Source organism: Danio rerio, chromosome 10, assembly GCF_052040795.2.
Source record: "Danio rerio strain M-AB ecotype USA chromosome 10, GRCz13ab, whole genome shotgun sequence".
Taxonomy (NCBI): Eukaryota; Metazoa; Chordata; class Actinopteri; order Cypriniformes; family Danionidae; genus Danio; species Danio rerio.
The window spans coordinates 3,150,274-3,173,344 of record NC_141030.1 but is presented as its reverse complement, the minus strand read 5'-3'; the positions used below and the strand labels follow the sequence as shown (position 1 = coordinate 3,173,344).

Below are 23,071 nucleotides of genomic sequence, written 5' to 3'. Positions count from 1 at the left end.
TGTGACGTAAATATCCATTGCTTGTTTTATACGCTTTGTTATTCATCGTAAACGCTCGTGTTTATGATAAAAAGGTCGTTCGGTTTGACCTGCAGTTCTCTTCCAGGACGTTTGGTGGCGCTGAGAAGCGGCGGTTTTCAGGATTTCTCTCTCCTGTGCGCAAACACACGTGTGAAGATGGAGGAGGACAGCGTACGCTTTCATGAGATGGGTTTAGATGATCGACTGTTAAAGGTAAAATGTTGTATTACTGCTAATAATATAACCTCCATCTGCTTTGGAATATTTTATGGCAGGATAGCAGGTTCCATTTGTACGTTTTTAAATGTTCGTTTGGTCTTTATATTATCACGCGAACATCACGCTGTCATTTCTGAAATGGAGTAACGTTAAATTGTTTATAATTTTGATTGGTTAATAAGTTGTGTTGTTTTTGTTATTATACTTTTCATTATGACGTGTTCAAGCTGTTTGTTAAAATGTCGTTTATTTAACGTTAGGCAGGAAGTGGAATTTAAAGTTAACTGAAGAATGTGTTTACAAAAGTTCATGTTATTTTTACACACACGTAAAAAGTCCTGTAAGGTTGTATGAAATATTTTTACTATTTAAAATTACCTTTTTCCCTTTTTAAATATTTTTTTTTCTAATTTGATTTATTCCTTTTAATTAAAGACTGGATTTTAGCATCGAGTCACCTGATTCTTCAGAAATTATTGTAGGATTTGCTGCTAAGAACATAATTTATTATTATCATTATTTATTGAGTATTTAGGTTGAGTAATTGCCTTTCTGGATTCTATGATTAGAAAGAATTAGGAAGTTTTTGTAACATTATACACTGTATGATTCAAAAGCTTAAGAGTCATCATTTTTTCAGTGAAGAAATTATAGAAATGAATGCTTTTAAGCAATAAAAGCTTTAAATTCATCAAAAGTGACGATTAAGAAATTCCCAATGTCACAAAATGGTTCTCTTTCAGATAGAAATGCTGTTTTGTGTTGCTGTGTTTGACTTAATATTCATCAAAGAAAGCTGAACAAATTTATAGAGCTAAGTAAGCTAAGTGGTTTTATATTCAGATATTCTGCTTAATAATATAATTTCAGAAAAGTATTTTTTGCAAATACTAAATTAGAAAATCATATTAGCAGCCAATCACTATCAAAGTACAACCATGTTTACAGTCAATTAGATAGTGTTGATGTTGTTTTGAAGTCATACTTGCATGCTATTTTTGATTGAATATTCAAATGAGCATGGTAAACAACATAGAGACAGTTAAATGAACGAATGTGCAAATATAAAACCAAGTTTACCTCAATAAATAATTTTACTAGACTGTTTTCTTTTAAATAATAATAAATATTAGGTGTTAAAAATACAAATACAATGTTTTAAACAGAAAATTAGCATATTAGAACGCTTTTTGAAGGACCTTGTGACTAATTATGCTAAAAAATCATTTTTGATATCAGCAATAAAAAATATTAATAAAAAAGTTATCTTTAAATATTTCAACATTTTAATGTTTATACTTTGAAACAAATCAGTGCAGACTTGGTGAGCAGAAGCAATTTCACTAAAATAAGAACATATAAAATTGTACTGATCTAAAACTTGACCGGTCAAAAAAATCCAAATATTAAGAAATTTGCCTTCAAATGAAGTGCTTTGCTATTTACAAAATAAAATTCACACATCCACAACACAATTAATATTTACAAAATCCAATATATAAGTTCAAAACACGATTCAAAAATAGACAAATCCAATTTATTTGGTAAAACTATTCATGATTTACTTTTTTACCTGTGAATTATCAAAGTTTAAAGTGGCTCGTTTTGCTAATAATGCAAATAATGCAAATAAAAAAGCTTTTGTTTTTGCTAATTATATTGACATTGACTTTCTGTTAAGGCACATTATTATATTGATAATAAATTATAATCATTGTTATCTTCAGAATACTATTACAGTCAAATGCATCACTGTCTAAATGTGTGAGCAGTGTAAAAACTCGGGTGTACTTCAGTCTGTATTTCTGAGTCATTCAGTGCTGAGTTTGTTTCTCAGGCTCTGGCGGATTTAGGATGGTCTCAACCAACCCTTATCCAGGAGAAAGCCATCCCTCTGGCACTGGAGGGGAAAGATCTGCTGGCCCGAGCTCGAACCGGATCCGGAAAAACAGCCGCCTATGCAGTTCCACTGATCCAGAGAGTCCTCACATCCAAACAGGTGATGCCTTGGTTTTATTCATTCATTCATACATACTTAATTGGGCCGAGAAGTAGAGATTTTTAGAGATTTCACATTTGTTTATAGACCATTTCAATGTGGTGATGCCATATGGCCATGAACATTTCCTGCTTGTTACCAAACTATTTCATAACTGTAACAAAAGTCAATTCAATCCCAACTTAATGTTGAAACGGCTATCATAGCATTATTCATCAATATGTGGCTCTTTTTGGGTTCTTGGAAGCTAGAGAATTTTAAAAAAATAAAACAGGCAATACATTGGGGCCATTGTTTTTGTTTACATCCCTCAAAATGGTCTATAAAGCCGCTCTGTAATCAAATGTGATACATTTATAGTAGAGTTGTCAAAAATATTGAGTACAGTACCAATCAGTACTGAAATGTAAAAAAAAAAATGTCCATTTCCTGTTAACATTTGAGTGCTGTTGAGTACGTCAAAACAGGTAACAGATCCTAAAGGAATCGTTTATATGGAAGTCTTCAGATTAAAACACTAAATAATTAGTTTATTTTTTTGTAATTTAAAGTGTCTCCTCAAGTGTCGCCCTCTTGTGGATTTTTTAAAAATATTTCCCAAATGATGTTGAACAGATTCAGGAATTTTTCACAGTATTTCCTGTAATATTTTTGTCTTCTGGAGAAAGTCTTATTTGTTTTATTTCAGCTAGAAAAAACTGTTTTTAATTAATCATGTTATGGTCAATATTATTGGCCCCCTTAAGCAATATTTGTTTTTGATTGTCTACAGAACAAACCACAGTTATACAATGATTTGCCTAATTACCCTAGTAACACCTTTAAAGGGCCATGAAACCCCCTCGTTTCAGCAGGGTGTTTTCACACCTCCACTTTGGAAAAAGTCAGAAAAGTAGGCGTGTCCAGCTCTGTTTAGGGGGGAGTGTGGGAGGAACTAAAGTGGGATGGTGTGGGAGTGTCTATTTGTGCACGCGCGAGTTTCAGAGTCAAAATACACACCCACAGCGGACAATGTGACTGTGTTTACATGGACATCTGTAGTCGAATTATTTGCCAAATTATTAAAAGTTGGACTTTAACTGCAGTTTGGCTCTTTCATTCAGGGAATTCATTCATGCCTCTCGCGACAAACGAGATATTTGATTCAAGGAACTGCTGCAAGCGTGTATTTTTCGTGCAATGTTTGATACCGCACGGCGAATGAGAGAGAAAAAAACTCTGCATTTCCCGGAAACTTAGATGCACACGGCAGGTAGCATCAGAAAGCCGCGTGTGTTATTCCGGTCACAAAATGCGGTGCTTACATTTCTGCACTCAGTGCAATAGTAACTTAATTCGATACGAACAAACTGAATAAACAAAGAGCACTGGTCGCTCACTTACCAAATCTGTAGAGACAGAACAATCACCAGCAACTAGAGCCGCGTCTATATGGAGAGAATACTACAAGCGAATTCAGATTTCAGCGTTTGCAGATGAGAACAGTTCTCAGGTAAACAATAATCCTCAGACACGTAAGTTATTGTTGTCGAGCGTCGCGTACACTGTTAATCCACACGTGAGACTGAGCTCTCACAGAGAGAAAATGAAAACGAAACTTAACGGCAGCAAACTATAAAAGCAACACTTCACGCTTGTTTTACCAACACAACGTGGCGTCTTTGTGGCGTAAACACGGTGACACTAATGAATATTAATGAAGTTCCACAATAGAGCGCGCTGATTGGTTTGAACCAAGCCTTACTCATGCATTAATGTATCACACTGTAAGACGTAATAAGACTCACTCTGGCACAGATGCCAGTCTGCACGCTGGAATACAACGCTATTATGTCATGACCGTGACGCAGCTTCAAAAATTCGTTTCAAACAGGAAGTACAAATTTGCTTGAAATATCGCAAAAACAACCAATTTACACTTTTTAGTGAAATATAGGTGTCCTAATAGTGTTTTTAGCAGTGTGGGACACATATACGCCTGTCAACAGCTCAAAAAATGTGTTTTGGTGTTTCGTGACCCTTTAAATTGCACTTTAAGCTGAATACTAGTATCTAGAAAAATATCTAATCAAATATTTCCCAGCAGAAGTGTTGTCATGATACTAGAATTTGATACCAAATGACTGCCATCGTGTTCACGTGCTCAACAGAAATGGCCGTGATTGGCCGTGAAGGTCATCAGTTCGCCGAACTCACCGCTGTTTACTGAGTGAACACGGATACAGGGACACTGGAGCATTTTAAAGCCGCGAATCATCAGCGGATCACTCGTATGTCAGCTTATAGACAAACCAGCTGATCGATGTGACTTTGAAACACTCCAGTGTCCCTGTATTTCTGGTTACACTCAGTAATCAGCGGTGAGTTCATTGAACTAATGATGTTCACGGCCAATCACAGTCATTTCTGTTGAGCACGTAAACACAATATTAAATCAGCAGTGTTTAAGTATAGATTGGTACCAAATTCCAGTATTGTGCAACCCTACCCAGCAGGCACAGAATGTCAACATGACTTCATATTGACGTTGTACCCCAACGTTATGGCGACATTGCATTTTGTTTGTAAATGAAAATTAGGTTGACATCAGAACCCAACGTCAGTTGTAATAAATGTCAGTATTTGACGTCAATATGATGTTGGTTTAAGATGTTGGCTCAATGTTCAATGTGCTCAAATACACGCCTCTGTGTTCGTTCTTGTTGTCAATTGCGGTAAGTATGGTCGATGAAAAGTTTATGATAAACCGCTGTAAGTTTCACTCAACTGTGGGCGCTGATTTGCCCTCTGAGTCAGATTTTTTGATCAAAAACACCTGATCGTTGGGCGGCAGATGACTTTATGACAAACACAGAGCATAGTATAAAGTTAGACTGAGCCGGCGAATTGAGAGCTATGACTGGCGCACCTCTTCCCCTGTGTTGCAGTGAAGGCTGTCAGATCAGTGTGTGTGTTGTGTGTGTGCGGTGACAGCTCTCACGCGCTCTCGTAATAATCAATATGAATATTCCAAACAAACTGAATACAATCTTACATCAACAACACATGGCAAGCAACGCGTTGATAATAAATCATATTAGATTACAAACCACCCAACAACTTTAGCACGTGTGCATCTCTGCTGTGATGTTTACACATGTAATATATTTTCCTGAGGCGATTTAAACCAAAATACACAATGGCACTCTATCAAACTTATCTACAATGATAAGGAACATGGTTACTTAGTGAGTTATTAACTCACAGCAATACCACATGAAGAAAGGACGGACTTTGAAGGAATAAACAGTGTGAGGAGAGCTCCATTATAGTGCTCTGGGCAAGTCTAAACATGTTCCGCCCATGTGTGCGCAGCAGGCAGTTCTGTACAATTACGTAATTTATTGGCTTAAAGATATCGGCCTAATTTAGACATCAGATCGATAACGATCATCTTAAAAAGAGCATTTGTCTGCCGATAACGATATGGTCGCCGGTATATTGTGCATCCCTAAGAAAATGGACGGTTTTTTAAATTTTAGTATCGATTGGTACCGAACTCGATACTTTTGTCAGCCCTACTACACAGCCATAGTTCTCTGACAAACTATAAATGTTTGCACGTAAAATCATTATTCTAATCATTGTTCTGCGATATTGACAGCTGTCGCCTAGCTTCTCTATAGCTCTTTTTATAGTATTTGTTGCTAATGTCATACCTGCAAATGTAGTGATGTTTTTGCTCAAACTTACTTCATAGCTTCAGTTGCGTGTTTGAAAGAAGTCCTCCTATAAAACGATGTGTAACCAATGCTTTATTTCTGTGTGTAGACTGTACGAGAGCAGGCTGTCAGAGCTGTAGTTCTGGTCCCCACCAAGGAGCTGGGCCAGCAGGTCCAAACCATGATCCGCCAGCTCACGGCGTACTGCAGCAGAGACGTCCGAGTCGCAGACATCTCTGGAAAAGCAGATCTGTCTGCTCAGAAGTCAGTGATGCAGCAAATCCTCACACAAATACTGCTGATCCTCATACTGGACTGAATATATGTATTTTGTCTTGCCTCATACAAAATGCAGAATAGATGCATATAAGAATTGAACACACAGAATTCAAACAAACAAAATGAGCTTCAAGTAGCTGTAATATTATCATTTATCATAGAGGTATTTAATTTTTACCTTTAGTTGCTGACTTTCACACACTGTTGTCACACAACTGTGTTTAAACCCCTTATAAAAGCGATCTTTACATAATAAGTCTTCTTTAAATATAAAATAAATCAAATCAAATGAGAAGGGGTAAATAGGGAAGTGTCAAAAGCATAATAGGACATCTTTTTTGTCATTTTAATTCCACTAACACTTATAATTCTTCATCTTTTGTTCGCAGGCCCATTTTAATGGAGAAGCCGGATATAGTGGTGAGCACCCCGTCTCGCATTCAGGCTCATATTAACGCTCAGAACCTGCAGCTTCACTCCTCATTAGAGATGCTGGTCATCGACGAGGCCGATCTTCTCTTCTCATTCGGCTTTGAGGCGGATCTGAAAAACCTGCTGTGGTGCGTTTCTGCTCAGAACAGATTCTGATTGCAATTTCTCAACATGAGTGAATAGTCTGTTTTGTTAGCTTCAGCATTTTCTCCCAGCATAAATCAGATTCTCTCAAAATTGCATTGTAGAGAGGAACAGAAAAGGACAATTGTCACTTTTTATTAGTACAGTCAGAAAAACTTAAGATACTGGTATAAATTTGCAAATACAGTTGGAAGTCAGAGTTATTGAACCCCCTGAATTATTAGCCCTCTTGTATATTTTTCTCCCCAATTTCTGTTTAAGACAGGTAAGATTTTTTCAACACATTTCTAATCATAATAGTTTTAATAACTCATTTCTTGATGACAGCACATAATATTTGACTAGATGTTTTACAAGATACTGGTAGTATTGCGCTTAAAGTGACATTTAAAGGCTTAACTAGGGTAATTAGGCTAATTAGACAGGTCATTGTATAACAGGGGTTTTATATTTCCTAAGGGTCTAATAATTTTGACCTTAAAATGGTTTTAAAAATATAAAACTGCTTTTATTCTAGCTGAAATGAAACAAATAAGACTTTCTCCAGAAGAAAAAACATTATTGCACATACTGTGGAAAAAGTCCTCAATCTTTTGATTCATTTGAGAAATATTTTAAAGAAATAAAATTCAAAGGAGGGTGAATAATTTTGACCTCAACAGTATGTACTCCTCCTAGGTCCACACAAAATCTGCCTTTTTTTAGTCCATAATTGAGTCTAGCAATTTACTTATGTAAATCTGTGTAAATTATACTTTTTTCATTAATTTAGTTAATGTAAATGAATAATATTAAAATATTTATATGATTTCTGTACAATACTATTCATAAAGTAATCATTTGTGTATTTCAGAAGATATATTATTATATGAGAAACCTACTTTAACAAGTAATTGGTTCTAGTTGGATTTGCATTGTAAACCTTAAAGGGTACCTATTATGTTCTTTTTATGAGACATCTCTAGAGTGTGTATGTGAAGTTTCAGTTTGAAATACCACACTAATAATGTTTTATAACTCTCTGAAACTGACCATTTTAGGCTTTGATCCTAAGTGTGCTGTTTTGGTGACTCACTTTAAATTCAAATGAGATTGTGTTCTTTTTCAAATGCCTGTGTGTCAGCATAGTGGCAGATTCTTAAACAAGACTAACTTATGCTAATGAGGGAGAGATCTTCACTAGTGGGTGGGGCTTTCCTCCTCTGATGATGCGTACAAAAGGAGAATGTCAATCAAAGTGTTTCTGCGGACATTGAAGCCTGGTTTATACTTCTGCGTCAAGCGCACGCGTATGCTATGGTGCAGCCTATGCATCGACGCATAGCCCTACGCTGTGGCCGTCGGCGTGGCTGATGCCCCATTCACACGGGGCTTCAGCGTCAACGCTTGACTGAAGGCGTGTGTGAGGTTGGGGCTTACACTATCGTCATAGCAGCGTCAGCCAATGAAATTCTGTCAGCAATAGGCCACTGTCTAGCTGGTGTATTTGCATACAGCGATCTGATTGGCTGACGCTTCCGTCGGCATTTAAAGTTGAGCTAGTCCCAACTTCTGCAGCGAGCAACGCCTCTGAAGCAGCACTGACGGATCCACAATGCAGTTCGGTAACGCTTGACGTCACCCATTCAAAGTGAGAGGGAAGCGTTGACGCTGACGCCCCGTTTGAATTGGGCGTGACGTGCACCTCTCAAAAAATGTAACCACACGTCGCACCGACACGTAACGCAAGCTCTGTGATTGGTCGGCTTGGTAGCGCTGACGAGTCAGGGCGGGACCGAGAGCGGCGCGAGCCCAATGGAGCGATTGTTTACAAGTGTGGAGTCCCATGAAGGAGGTCCGGATGGAAAGTTTTGTTTTGTGTTTACCTCATAGTTAAAGTTGTTGCACGTCCGCCGGTTCCTGCCTCAAAATGAGCAAGTTTGAGCCACTTGTACATTCAGGAAGCGTTAAGAAAAAACAAAACACCAGCGAAGAAACTCGACACAGAGGAGCATTTACACCTCACTGCCAACTAGCGTTTCGGAAGTGTTAATGCAGACCAATGCAGAAGTATAAATGTGTAGCTACGCCCGTTGTATGCACCGTGGGTTATGCCGGTCATTTGACGCAGAAGTATAAACCAGGCTTAATACATTATTACTATTATTTTCTGGTTATATTCACAGACTGCTGCCACACAACTGTGTTTAAACCCCTTAGAAAAGTACCTTTGCTTAATAGGTGGCCTGTTTTACACACTATTTGTATAATCTGACATTTCTATCTGTGTCCACCTGTGCAGTCACTTACCCAAGATCTACCAGGCGTTTCTGATGTCGGCCACACTGAATGATGATGTTCAGGCCCTAAAGGAGCTGGTCCTCCACAATCCGGTGAGTGCAGAAGCAGAGCCGCATGGGCTGGTATGAGATTCTGACAGTATGATTTCCTTTGATGATAAACATCACAGGTTTAAGGTATTGCGATGGCTTCTCTTAAGTGTTTATTTTAAATGCCTGTGTAAAATACAAACGTCTTTTTTTCCATTGAACACAAAATATTTAATTTTAAGAAACATTTCTAATATTGTGGAGCAGTAAACATGTCAGGGTATATAATTCAAATAAATCGTTGACTCCTGCTATCTTCCTTAAGACTCATTTATACTCAAGCGCATGCGTATGGTCCGGCGCAGCTTTCACACGGTTGCATAGCCCTCGCGGTGGCTGACGCACCTCTTAAAAAATGCATCTACACATTGCAATGACGCGTAGCGCAAGCTCTGTGATTGGTCGGCTTAGAAGGCGATGACCAGTGTGGGCAGTGCTAAGAGCCGCGAGCCAGATGAAGCGAGTGTTTACAAGTGTGGAGTCCCGTGAAGGAGTTTGTTTTGTGTTTATTATGATTAATGTTGTTGCACGTCCGCCTGCTCCTGCCTTTGAGTGAGTTTTAGCTACTTGGAGCGTTCAGACCAATGACTGTAAAAAATATGGACGACGCGACAGCCCTTTTTCCCATTGAACGCCTTGAGGGCAAAACGCCTGCTTGACGGGCACAAACTGTCGCAAAAGACTGCTGAAATTGGAGCCTTGACATGCGCAGAAGGACTGTCTGATGGAGCCAGAGGAGGAGCCGCGAAAATGAGTCGAGCTTCCAATCAAACGCTTTATGTAAAATCAACCACGCCCCCCGAACTTCTCAGCATGCGTTTGCTGTCATAACACAAATGGATGTAATAACGTTAACAAATATGAGGGTTTTATATATTCAATCGCGCCAGCTCCGGGCCACAGCGCATAACCTACTCGCGGCGTCGCGGGCTGATTCCGGCTCGCATGCGGCAGCGCCGGCTCGCTCGGCCGCCGCATCTGGCTCGATTGACTCGGGCTGGAATTGGGTAGTGAGTCCAGGCATCCGGAGTAGGTCCAGCAGAGGTAGTCAGTCTGAGCTCTAAGGAATAAGTCTCCGGCAGGCGAGAATCTAGCCGGAACTGTGTTTTGCTATCTGGGTGGTTAGGCGTGTATCAGCAAACTAATAAAGCCCGAAAAAAGCCCTGACCTTAGCGAATAAACAGTGTTCCACCAGATCATGTATGTCAGAAACTATAGTTTACTGCTGAACTCATTTTGTCATGGTAAAATAACACAGAAATCGAATAATAACATTTCAGTCACCTGCCGAAGCTCAGACGCCGCGCTTTGAGAAACTGTCAATCACAGCTGTCAATCACGATGACACGCCCAGCATTAAATTACTGCTAAAAACAAACTGTTCACAAAAATGAAGATCTGCACCTATTTCAGCACAATAACCAGTGCCTTAATCGACCAGAACCATCTTTCAGGACATTTTATTGCAAGTGTAATCATTTTTTTTATTTGGGCTCAAGTCTCCTTCATTAACACGGAGGAGGCGGGCTTTATGACTTGTACTGCAGCCAGCCCCCAGGGGGCGATCTAACGGCCGAGACCCTCACTCAAACGTAGGCTTGCGGCACACTTGGTTCAGACAAACAAAGCACGCCCTAAGAATTACACAGAGGAACATAAAAACCTCCAGCCAGCTAGCATTTCAGAAGTGTTATTGCAGAGCAGCACAAACAGCATGCAGAACTGTTAATGCACGACTAGGCAGTCGCCATGGGTCACGCAGGTATGAATTCACATGCATTGCTCAGGTGCATAGTGTCAAAAACTTGATGGTTCTGTGGGTCTCGTCTATCAAATCTGAGCTTTATTTTGTTTTTTCTATTGGATTTGAGTCGGGTGATTGGGTGGGCCATTCTACAGCTTGATTTTCTTTTTCTGAAAGCCTCTGAGAGTCTCCTTGGCTGTGTTTTGGATGATTGTCTTGGTAAAATGTCCACCCTGGTTTAATCTTCATCCTCCTGCTAATGTAGATGCTGGACTGAAGCAGCTGATATTCATTTACTGAGAGATTTCAGCTGCTGTCTGGGCTTTCACTGCCGAACTACACCTTCCTTTCTTCATGTGTTTTTAATACTCTTTCCCTGACTAAACTAACTAGTTTTGTTTTCTTTGCATATGTGGATGTCTTTGGTTGTTTCCGACATCTGGTGGAAATTTCAAGTCAACAGCTCCTTTATAAATATGTTTTCTGAGAAAAATGGTTCCAAACCGTGTTAAACCGGTTATCGTCCCGTGCCTAGTCCTCAGCTGCTGTGTTTTGGCTGTATCTGATGGTTTTCCTCCTCCTGTTGTAGGTGACACTGAAGCTCCAGGGCTCTCAGCTGCCCGACAGCTCACAGCTACAGCAGTTCAGCATCAAATGTGAAGAGGAGGACAAGTTCCTGCTCATCTACACGATGCTGAAGCTCGGCCTGATCCAGGGGAAGACGCTCCTCTTCGTCAGCGATGTGGACCGATCGTACCGCCTCAAGCTGTTTTTGGAGCAGTTCAGCATTCCTGCTTGTGTCCTAAACTCTGAGCTGCCCGTTCACTCCAGGTGAGTCTCGGGGTTTGGCCAGTTAAGTTTGCACCAATTCTGGGTTTTACTTGCTATGCAAGTAGCCCAGCTTCTCTGTAATAGCAACAAAGATTAAGGGAACTTAAAAAAGTTTTTTAGATGTTAGTATCAGTATTGTTGGTTTGTAGGATATCTAAATGGTAGTGTGCTCCAAAACAGTGACAAATTCACATGTAAAGCTTGTAGTTTGTCATTTCCGCCTAAATTAATTTGTTTCATCTCACGTCACTTCATACTTCAGTTTCTCATCACATCTTGACCAATCAAACGCTCTCTAGTGTTTGACATGTCCCACCCCCTTCAAGACGCTTCTCATTTGATGAGAAGCTGACAGAGCTGTGAGAAAACAAAATGCTATTGGATGTTTTTTTAAGGGGAGGAGCTACAGCTCGTCCCACACTCTTTTATACACTACCTGACAAATTCTTGTCGTCGATCCCAGTTGCAAGAGCTACAGATATTAACTTGACTTCTAGTTGATCATTTGGAAAAGTGGCAGAAGGTAGAAGGTTTTCCCATGAATCATCTGTTGATCTGCATCCCAATCATCACCAATTCTGCAGAAGACCTACTGGAACCAGCATGGAGCCGAGATTCTCAGAGAAATCAGTCAAGTTTGGTGAATAAAAAAAATCATGGTTTAGGGTTACATTCAGTATGCCCATTACATTGCAAACCACAGGAGAGAGCTCCTTCTCATACTTCAGCCTCCACATCAAAGCTCCTGAAAGCAAAGAAGGTGAAGCTGCTCCGGGATTGGCCAGCCCAGTCACCAGACATGAACATTATTGAGCATGTTTGGGGTAAGATGAAGGAGGAGGCGTTGAAGATGAACACAAAGGATCTTGATGAACTCTGGGAGTCCTGCAGGAACGCTTTCTTTGCCATTCCAGATGACTTTATTAATCAGTGATTTGAGTCAGTGCAGAGATGTATGGATGCAGTCCTCCAAGCTCATGATGGAGTCAGACACAATATTCATTCTGTCTCCACTGCAGCAGGACTTTATATTCTATACTGGACATTATTTCTGTTCAGTGATGAGACTTTAGTCTAAGCAGAGTCAGACCTTACTGTCCTAATTACATCATTGATAATCAAGTCATATTTTATTGTGGTAAAGTAAGCGTCATCTAGAGGCCTTTGCCTTTCATATAAGCCACTTCTGATACCAAATGATCAACTAGAAGTCAAGTTATTATTTGTTGTTCCTAAAACTTGGATGGTAGTGTGTATGTATATATTGTACACTTACATGGAAAGTTAAATGTTTTATTTTTGTATTTTGGTTTGTTATACAGGTGTCACATCATCAGCCAGTTCAATCAAGGCTTCTACAATTACATCATCGCCTCAGATGAGCAGGGATTGGAGAGTCCCGCTGGAAGCTCACAGAAAACACAAGAGAAAGGGAAGAAGAAGAAGGGCACAGGGAAAAAGTATGAGGGCCTAGCTGAAATGCACAAAATATATTGCATTCCTTTGTTAATCATCTATACTGATTGTTGTTGTTTTGGCCCTCAGAGGCAAAGACAAGGAATATGGTGTTTCCAGAGGAATCGACTTCCACAATGTTTCTAATGTGATCAACTTTGACTTTCCAACTTCAGTCGAGTCCTACATCCACCGTGTCGGCAGGTACGCAGAGAAATATTCCCAAATTATTACTGTAGATTGCATATGCTAAACATCTTGTGTTAGCAAATGTCATAACACTTTACTTGAAGGGGCCGTTCATAAGACTGTCATGAAAACTTTACATAATTTATGTCTTTGTTTGACTACTTGACATAAATACAGCCGTTTTTGCCTTCGTTGTGACAACTTGACGTCATCAAGACAACAAAACTCATCATAAATCTGTCATAAATCTGTCATTAATATAACTAGTTTTACGCTGAATTAGTCATTAAAGTGTCATTAAATATTTATTATTAAATATTTAATGACACTTTTAATAAGACAAATAAGTTTTTTTTTTCGTTAGAAAACTGAAAGTATTCAGCACACAACTAAAATGGCCTTATGACAGTCATGTTTATGACAGATTTATGACAAATTCAGTTGTCTTGGTAACGTCAAGACAGAACCAGGTTGTATCTGTTTGTCAATTTGTCATAACAATGTCATCTTTGCATTTAAAATGATCTAACTGAGAAAATAACACTTAATAACAGTTGTTATAAGCATGTAAAATCTTATTAACATGACATGATGTCATGATTATAAAGATTTTAATAACAGTCTTATGAACACCTCTTTAGATAACGTGTTACAGCAACGGCTAGTGTAAATTGCTATGTGCTACATATATTATTTGTTACAGTTTTTATTTCAATTAGAAAAAAATTGTTTGTTTTTTTTTGCAAAATTTAAAATTGCATTCATTTAAAAGTAAGTCTGATGTGTCCTAACTATTTCTGCTTCCCTTTAGAACGGCTCGTGCAGATAATCCCGGCACAGCGCTGTCCTTTATTTCTCATGCAGAACTCTCGATGCTCTCAGAGGTTGAAAACGCTCTTACTGGAGGTAAAAGTCACTGATTTAATATGATATTTATCTTAAAATAAAAACAGAAATCTTATTATCTTATTATATCATTATTAGATTTTTTTTTCCACAAGAAAAAGGGTATTGTTCATATTTAGACAGCAACCATTGTGTTTTAATACACAATATAATTACAGAAGAGTCAAGCTTTAAATAGGTAAATTATAACACTTTTTTTTTTTTTTTTTCCTTAATTTCTCAATTTTTGAATGGGATGCTAATGGTCTAATCTGATTCAATGATCTATGCTAAGCTAAGCTAAAAGGGCTACTGCCAGACTTTTGGATCTTCTAATTGGATTAAAAAAAAAGAAAAAAAGTGGAGTGTTCCTTTAAATATTAAACATAATTATATTTTCTGCAAGTGAAAGGAGCAGTTGTGTTTCAAAATGTATTTTTACACAAGAAAAAAAAACTCTTTAATTTCAGACAGCAACAATTGTGTTTTGAAGCCATACGAGTTCAGAATGGAGGAAATCGAGGGATTCAGATACAGATGTCGGGTATGTATGTATGATTTACTTTGTGATTTTGTTGATCTAAAATGCTAAAGTTTCTTAAATGTGATTCGTTTCGTCAGGATGGAATGAGATCGGTGACTAAACAGGCGGTGAAGGAGGCCAGACTGAAGGAGATCAAACAGGAGCTGCTCAATTCAGAGAAACTCAAGGTTTAGGCTTTTTAATTTTTTTTACCAAGTTAATTTCAACCAGTTAACCCCTACAGTTGAATAACGGGTGTAAGTGAATCTGTTTGTGTGACAGACTTACTTTGAAGACAATCCCAGAGACCTGCAGCTGCTCCGACACGACAAAGACCTGCATCCCGCCATCATCAAACCTCACATGAAAAACGTGCCTGAATACCTGAGTAAGGAGTCAGTGCCTGAGAACACCAGTCACTTTATTAGCTACACATTGCTAGTACTAGGTTGGCTAGGGATGCACTGAATCGTCCTCTGAAAATTGTCATCTGAAAGATAAAAACGTTGACCGAGGGTGCCTTCGCACATGTGAATCGATTCATTTGTTCTGGAACAGGGTTTAAAATTGTTACATTGTTGCTCTTTGTTCTTGGTGCGCTTCCCCTTTAAATTGCAAAGTTTCTTAACGGACCAAAAGAGCTAAAACAAGTCACGTGTGAGTAAACTCTCCTCACATTGGTCAGAGTCTCAGGTTTTATTTTGCAGAGTCCTGCTCAGTTGTCATGCGTCCTTATTTAAGTTATGACGATGAGCAATAAGACAATATAAGCAATGTGAAGATTCGGGGGGGTTTGGTGGTGTTTGACGGGGTACGTGCGACGTGTCTGAAGAGCCGGGAGGGATGCGGTAAGAAGGGTGCGCAATGTATTTGAGGACCGGGAGGGAGATGCAAGATTTCTGGGAGATTATTGGCGAGCATTCGGGAACTTCCGGGAGCCTTGGTATGTCTGGAATAACCTCCCAACCTTTTCATAATTCTCTCTTTATATAGCCATATGCAGGATCGTTTCGCTTTCCCACTCAATCAAGCCGAGACCACCTCTTTCAGGCGATCTCGGACCGATTGATTTGGCGCAGATCCCAGTGCAATCGCTGGATTCACATACGCCAAACGAAATACATCAAATTCTCCAAAGCTGTTCCAGCAAGATAACGCGCATGTGAAAGCATGAATCATCTCAGACTGGTTTCTTGAACATGTCAATGAGTTCACTGTACTCAAATGGCCTCCACAGTCACCAGATCTCAATCCAATAGAGAAGGGGTCACCAATCTTGGTCCTGGAGGGCCGGTGTCCCTGCAGGGTTTAGCTCCAACTTGCCTCAACACACCTGCCTGGATGTTTTAATTATACCTAGTAAGACCTTGATTAGCTTGTTCAGGTGTGTTTGATTAGGGTTGGAGCTAAAATCTGCAGGACACCGGCCCTCCAGGAATAAGTTTGGTGACCACTGCAATAGAGCATCTTTGGGGTGTGGTGGAATGGGAGATTGGCATGATGGATTTGCAGCTGACAAATCTGCAGAACTATGTGATGCTATCATGTCAATATGGAGCAAAATCTCTGAGGCATATTTCCAGTACCTTGCTGAATCTGTGCCATGAAGGATTAAGGGAATTCTGAAGGCAAAAGAGGGTCCAACCCGGTACTAGCAAGGTGTACCTTATAAAGTGGCCGGTGAGTGTATATATTGAATACACAGACAAAATTAAAGTGCCTTTGTCATCTCCGTTTCAGTCCCGACTGCACTGAAAAGTCTTGTCAACCCTCTGAACCAACGGAGGAAAAGGAAGAAGGTGAAATCCAGCGGTGTGATGCTGAGCAGCTTTAAGGTCAGAATACAAATCTATCCTTCTTCTTTAACTCTTTTATATCTAGTTTACAGGATTAATTCATCCTTCACACACAATGCAGCTCTGTTTAAAATGCAACTCATGGCGCTCAGGAACTTTTTTTTTTCAAGTTCCTCCGCATATATTGCCGTCAAATAAAATGGTTGTCATGCCAACATGCTACTGTAAATAGAAACCATGCACAGTGCTTGCTCCGCCCCCATGTTCTTCTGATTGGTCCACTGCTTTGGAACTGACACTAATGAGTGACGCTGTGTGTAAAAGTTTGAATTGACCTTTCACCAAGCCCCACCTGAAAACCGCCACACACCAGTCGTGGCTTAGCAACGGTAGCTACGCGCAGGAGGCCTGTCAAGCTTTTGAGTGAGGGAAACAAGCCAAAGCGTTGTGCATATGAATTGTGCAAATCTGATACCTGGTATACTAAAATTTGTAAGGGATGATAGAATTTTTTTCCCTTTCCCAAAACCTAAAACCCAAGAGGAGAAATGACAGCGTGGATCAAGCAATGAGGGGTGCTAAAGCAGCGGAGCTAAGTTGGTTTTGTTTTGATATTCTTGACACATTCAGTGATAGACGGCAATAACTCGCACACCTCTTACTCTAAACAGATCTAAACTGTGTTTCCTACAATAATACCAAGCAGGTTATGCTTCACAGCTGTCTTTTTCTTTTTCGCTCGATATTATGAGCACTGCTCCGTTTAAGCCCTCACCATAGTAGTCATACTAACGGCAATCATATTTCCATCTGCTTCAAGCTACGAACATTTGAAATTACAAATCAACAGAGATATGATCACAAACTGAGCAGCTGCGATTAATATACTTCACCCGCAGCTGTTTTTCAGTCATTTATAAGCCTCATGTCAGAGCTACACATCACGGCTGTTTTCCTCAGTTTTTTGGAGATTTCGTTGGTGACGATGTTATAGCCGGTTAGTTTCTGCTTTTATATTTGGTGTCTGATTAATATTTGCTGGTAGGGAAAATCTATTTGTTCACTTCTGCTGTTTATACTTTGATTTGCACTTCAATGTATTTATTTCTTCCATTTAACTGCAAATTAGAATAGAAACAGTATAAAGAGCACACAAATTATAGGTACTGTACACTGTTATAGGTCAATGATGCTAATATTTGGTACAAATACAAGTACAAAACAATCAGTTTTCCCCTTTCTGGCTGCTCTTTCTACGAATTAAGTAGAAGCACTGTCCATGCATGTTTCCTCGTCGGTTAGTAACGCTGTATTTCATTGCACAACAAATAATCGATCAGGCTTTTTGGCTAAAATAGAGAAATCACAGTTTAATTGGTCATCATTAGATTATTTGTATAAGTTTCCCCTCTCCTGCTGTGTATGAACTGAGCTGTTGAATGGTCAGCGTATGAGGCGGCTAGGCTAACCTAGCTTCAGTTTTGAATAAATTATTTTCTAATCAAATCAATTGCGTATTAAGTCATGAATACCCCTGTAATCTATACTGCAGTCCTTTTTTGTCTGGCTTTCTTAGATATCTTACCTGTTCACCAAAAATGACTAATTATATCCCTGGCATATTGTAATATATTGTAATAAACGTGCCAGGCACAAAAGCTTGACAGAAGTAACAACAGTAACTAAGAAGGGCGGGGCTTAGCGAAGGGACCATTCTGTTCATTTGCATCCTAATAACCCAGTGCTTATGTGTGTGAGGAGCTACAAAAGATGCGAACGCTCGCAAGGACACATCGAGAGCGTTTACATGGAAAAACAACTTTAAAATATTGCTTTGTATAAATGACCAATAGAATAAGAGTACATTATAAACACTTTCAATTATTAAAACCTTATTTTAACTATAAAAGTAGAGCTATTATGCAAAAATCACTTTTATAAGGGGTTTATAAGGAGTTTAAAGATAAATAATTTAAATAAAACCAGCTTCTTATAGTCTAACACTTATTAATTTTATATATATATATATATATATATATATATATATATATATATATATATATATTATAATCAGACTTGATAAAAACCATCTGCAAAACACTTTGATTGACATTCTCCCTTTATACGTGTCATCAAAGGGGGAAAGCCCCGCCCACTAGTGATCATCTCTCCCTCATTAGCATAGGATGTTAGTCTTGTTTTTAAATCTGCCACTATGCTGACACACATGCATTTGTAGCTCCGCCCTCTTTAAAAAAAAAGGGCGCAATCTCATTTGAATTTAAAGCGACAGTCACCAAAACAATGCAATTAGGACCCAAGCCTAAAAGGGGCAGTTATAAACCATTATTTGTGTGGTATTTTAAGCTGAAACTTCACATATACCCAAAAAATTAAAAACTGCTTTTATTCTAGTTGAAAGAAAATACAGAAAACAGTGTGTTTGGGAAAATATTTGAAAAACAGCAAATAATTTAGACTTTTCATGTGAATCTCCTTTAGCTTTCAGATATTTGATTTTTGCGCATGTGTGTTGTGTTGGCAGAAGAATTACAGAGGCAGAAATCCACTAAAGAGTTTTCGCTACGCCAAGAAGAGGCGAGGGGAGAAGAAGGCTGGCAAACCCTAATGGAGACTTTATGGATTTGGAATTTTGAGGACATAGAGCTCTCCTGGAGCTCACTAAACAGCGTATAGTGTGTATCTCACACTCATTTTACACAGGATTCAAGACTTCAGCTTTCAAGTAAAGACCGCAGGACTTCAATTGGATGCGTGTGTGTGTGTCAGTGGTAAGTGGGTTGAGAATCACAGTCTGGACACAACATGAACATTCAGTCGACTGCTTTTGATTAAGTGACTGTTTGAAATGTTCCTTCTGAATATTGAACGTATAATATTGTATGTTTTGTTAATACTAAAAGCTCTACTTCGGACGTCTTGTGTGTTGACTTTGGTCTTAAAGGTGCAGTAAGTGTGACACCCAGTGGTTGAACTAGGTATTGCACTCCTGGATCAAAACACATTTTCACTCTGCTCCTCTGACGAGTCCACGCTAGCGCAGGTTGCCAGATTGACGTGAGTGTGCCTGACTATCGAGTGTAAAGGTGGATTTAATGTTGTTTAAAGTCCTATTCTAACTAAAAGCAACGTCACATGATAGAAGGAATATTTTTCAAATTAAAAGGAGTTTTTATCCTGAAATTTATATTTTAGAAACGGCTTCTAATTCTCACAGCTGAACAACAGGATAAACTACGATGACCTCATGTGCTTTATTCAGTGTTAAATGCTAACAATGTGAGTTTGAATGGAATTTTACATTGCATTTATTGCCATACTACTAAAAGCAGCAGCGGATATTTCACCTCAGATCTTGAATATAAAATAAACCAGTTGATATTGAACTTTAGAACTGAGACCAACACATATCAGTGAGCCAGCATCTACATTTAATCATGTTAAAGAGGTTTAATGTGTATTAATTAGATTATAAACCTTGCCATTTCATTAGAGTGCACATTAGGGTGTGCTTCTAAATGGCTGCATTTACATTTCTGTTGTGTTTCGTTTGGTGCAAACTGCCAAATTAATTATCACTGCGTATCTCATCATTTAGTGTGTTGTTTGGACACGGGGTTACAATGTGACCTGCTCGCATGCTTTGAGAGCCTTCATGACTCTTGTTTTTGTATTAAACAAACAGACTCATGTGAGCACAAGAAAGCAACTGACTCATGGTGAAGCTCACTGGTTAAAAACTGAAATGCGTGTTTTGTTAATGCCAAATATTTATTAATCGACATTTTAATACAATTAATGAGTATGTGCAGGGGAACAGCTACTTTTAGACATCGCTAAATGCCTGATTTGTTCTAAAATGAGCCGGCAATGATTTTGGCAATTACCAGAAAAGGCACCTAAACTCGATCTCCAGTTGTGTGGTTGGTTGGTTAGTCCTACACGTGAAGTGTAAGCTGTACACTGCTGAGGGCAGATTGAACACACACACACACACATATAGATGTAAATATAACACTGTCATGTTTCCTGTGCTGAAAAACCTCAACCATTCAAAAAGCAAATGCAAAACAAACATTTACTGAACAGAAACATCTTACACACACACACACACACACACACATATAGAAGAAATCTCAATCCACCTCTACTGACATATAAAAAGTACAACATTAGTGTTTGAAGTGAGTAGTTCAACACGGCAATCGTACAAAACTTTACTCTAGTGCCAAATGATCATTCATATATATTCATATATATATAATATATATATATATTAGGGCTGCACAGTATATTAACACATCCGCAACAGTCACATCAAAAGATATGCAGTGTTGAGTCTAATTCCTAGTTGACACGGAGCCACAGAACACATTTTGTAGTCATAGTATCTATAATAGAGTAAAAGTTTTTCATTTGCGTGTGTTTTAAGGTCTGTGACCGTCCATTTCAGGAGAGTTTAAAACATTTGGGCACAAATTTATTTTTAAAAAACCAAGCTAAAAAAAAAAAAATGTTTAGAGGTGTAACAAGTATTAATTGTATTTAATTATTTACACCAGGGGTCACCAATCCTGGTCCTGGAGGGCCGGTGTCCCTGCAGGGTTTAGCTCTATCTTGCCTCAACACACCTGCCTGGATGCTTCAAGTATACCTAGTAAGACCTTGATTAACTTGTTCAGGTGTGTTTGATTAGGGTTGGAGCTAAAATCTGCAGGACACCAGCCCTCCAGGAACAAGTTTGGTGACCACTGATTTACACTATTTATGCAAAAATTAGATGCTTTTTTTTTAACTTAGATTTTTGTCTTGTTTCTAGTCCAGTGATCTACATTTTAATACGATTATTGTATTGTGCCCATTGGCAGATAATTTAGCTTGTTTTAATGAAAGGTTCTTAACTCTAAAGGTGAAAACAAAATTGAAAAATAAAGATTTGTATATATATTTATACTAAAAAGGAGACAAAGCCAAGCAAGAAAAACATGTTTTGCATTGTGAGTATTCAATTTCTGTACCTGAATGCTGCTATAGTCAAATAGACCTATTCAAACCATCTTCTGCAATTGTATTTATATTGCAATATTTATCGCAGAAAAATAAAACATTGCAATATAAAGTTTTTCCAATATCGTGCAGCACTAATATATATATATATATATATATATATATATATATATATATATATATATATATATATATATATATATATATATATATATATATATATACAAAAACACACTGAAAAACAGATGAGTGAATCCCTTAAAAACATTTTGGTTATATTTCACCTCCAAAAAAAATAAAAAATGATACATTAAGGGCTCATTTACCTTGCATTGATGATATTTGTGTGTGAAATTGGGGAGAAATCATTGATTAATGGCAAAAATGTCAATGTATGACATTTTTCAAATTAAAATAAAACTTAATTATTGCTAAAAATGCATCTAAAAAAAGTAAAAATATTTATTAATGGGAATTTGGCGAGAAAATGTTATAAATAGTTGCATTGTTATTTTGGAAATCGTCCTTAATTGTGAAAATGCAAAAAAATAATTATATATATATATATATATATGTCCTAAATATGATTTAATAACTTGCGGATTTCCTAATTGGAGGTTGAAACATGACCTAGACGTGTTTCTCTACAGGATCACTCAGAAAAATGCTGGTTTTACTCCCGAAAAATTTGTGCATGTGTGTATTTCAGCTTTACAGAAAGAGAAGAAGCACATCGAATTATAACCGCCTTCAGGCTGTTAGCAGCAAAAGCATCATTAGACTGAATACAGCATTTGAGAGGTCACCGTATGACCAAACACAATCACCAACACGCCACAAACTCACACTCACAACCGTGTTTACCGTCACACGAGGATCATGGGGGCTGATTTCACCAGAAAACACACTTTAAGGCTTTATTATCAACTCTCAAAAATCACGACACAAAGATGCCCGACTGCTTTACTTCCAATCAGATGAGAATATTGCTGGAATGTTTCGCATACGCTACCAGTCAAACGTTTGGAGACTTTTACAATATGGCCGCATTTAGTTTAGCGGTGTACGATATATCGCGATAATTATCGTTATCACGATAATGATATACACAATATACATATTGCAGACTCATGTGATAAAGTAGATTTATTTTATGCATTGGTTGTTTATATAAATGCGACCAATCAGATAGGGCCCTGCTATCTTTAGCTCCACCTGCTCAGTAGCCGCTATTGGCTGGAGCGGCCCAAGGCTGAAAATAAACACTAATTTGAACAGTAGGTTTAACAATAAGGCTGTATTTATTTTAGGGCTTGCTGATATATCGTGATAATGGTATATTCAATATACATATTGCAGACTCGATGCCCGACAGAGGAAAATGACAACAGCCAATGAGAGTCTGAGAATAAAGACAACGTTTTTTAGTCTGAATTAGATCTGAAAAAAATGGATT

The 23,071-nt window shown here is 38.3% G+C and overlaps 1 protein-coding gene across 2 annotated transcripts; it reads left to right on the top strand.

The window, feature by feature from the left end:
* Positions 1–165: 165 nt before the first annotated feature.
* Positions 166–19,523, top strand: ddx56 (DEAD (Asp-Glu-Ala-Asp) box helicase 56). Of its 2 annotated transcripts, none has more exons than XR_015500330.1 (14): positions 166–234; positions 2,078–2,239; positions 6,050–6,204; positions 6,609–6,779; positions 9,077–9,167; positions 11,498–11,739; positions 13,062–13,199; positions 13,285–13,398; positions 14,195–14,289; positions 14,739–14,812; positions 14,890–14,979; positions 15,074–16,027; positions 16,227–16,626; positions 19,133–19,523. XR_015500330.1 is itself a non-coding variant. In NM_001003876.1 (14 exon segments), coding segments are annotated over 14 exon segments (1,674 nt in total). In that variant the 5' UTR covers positions 168–177; the 3' UTR covers positions 19,217–19,523.
* Positions 19,524–23,071: the final 3,548 nt, after the last annotated feature.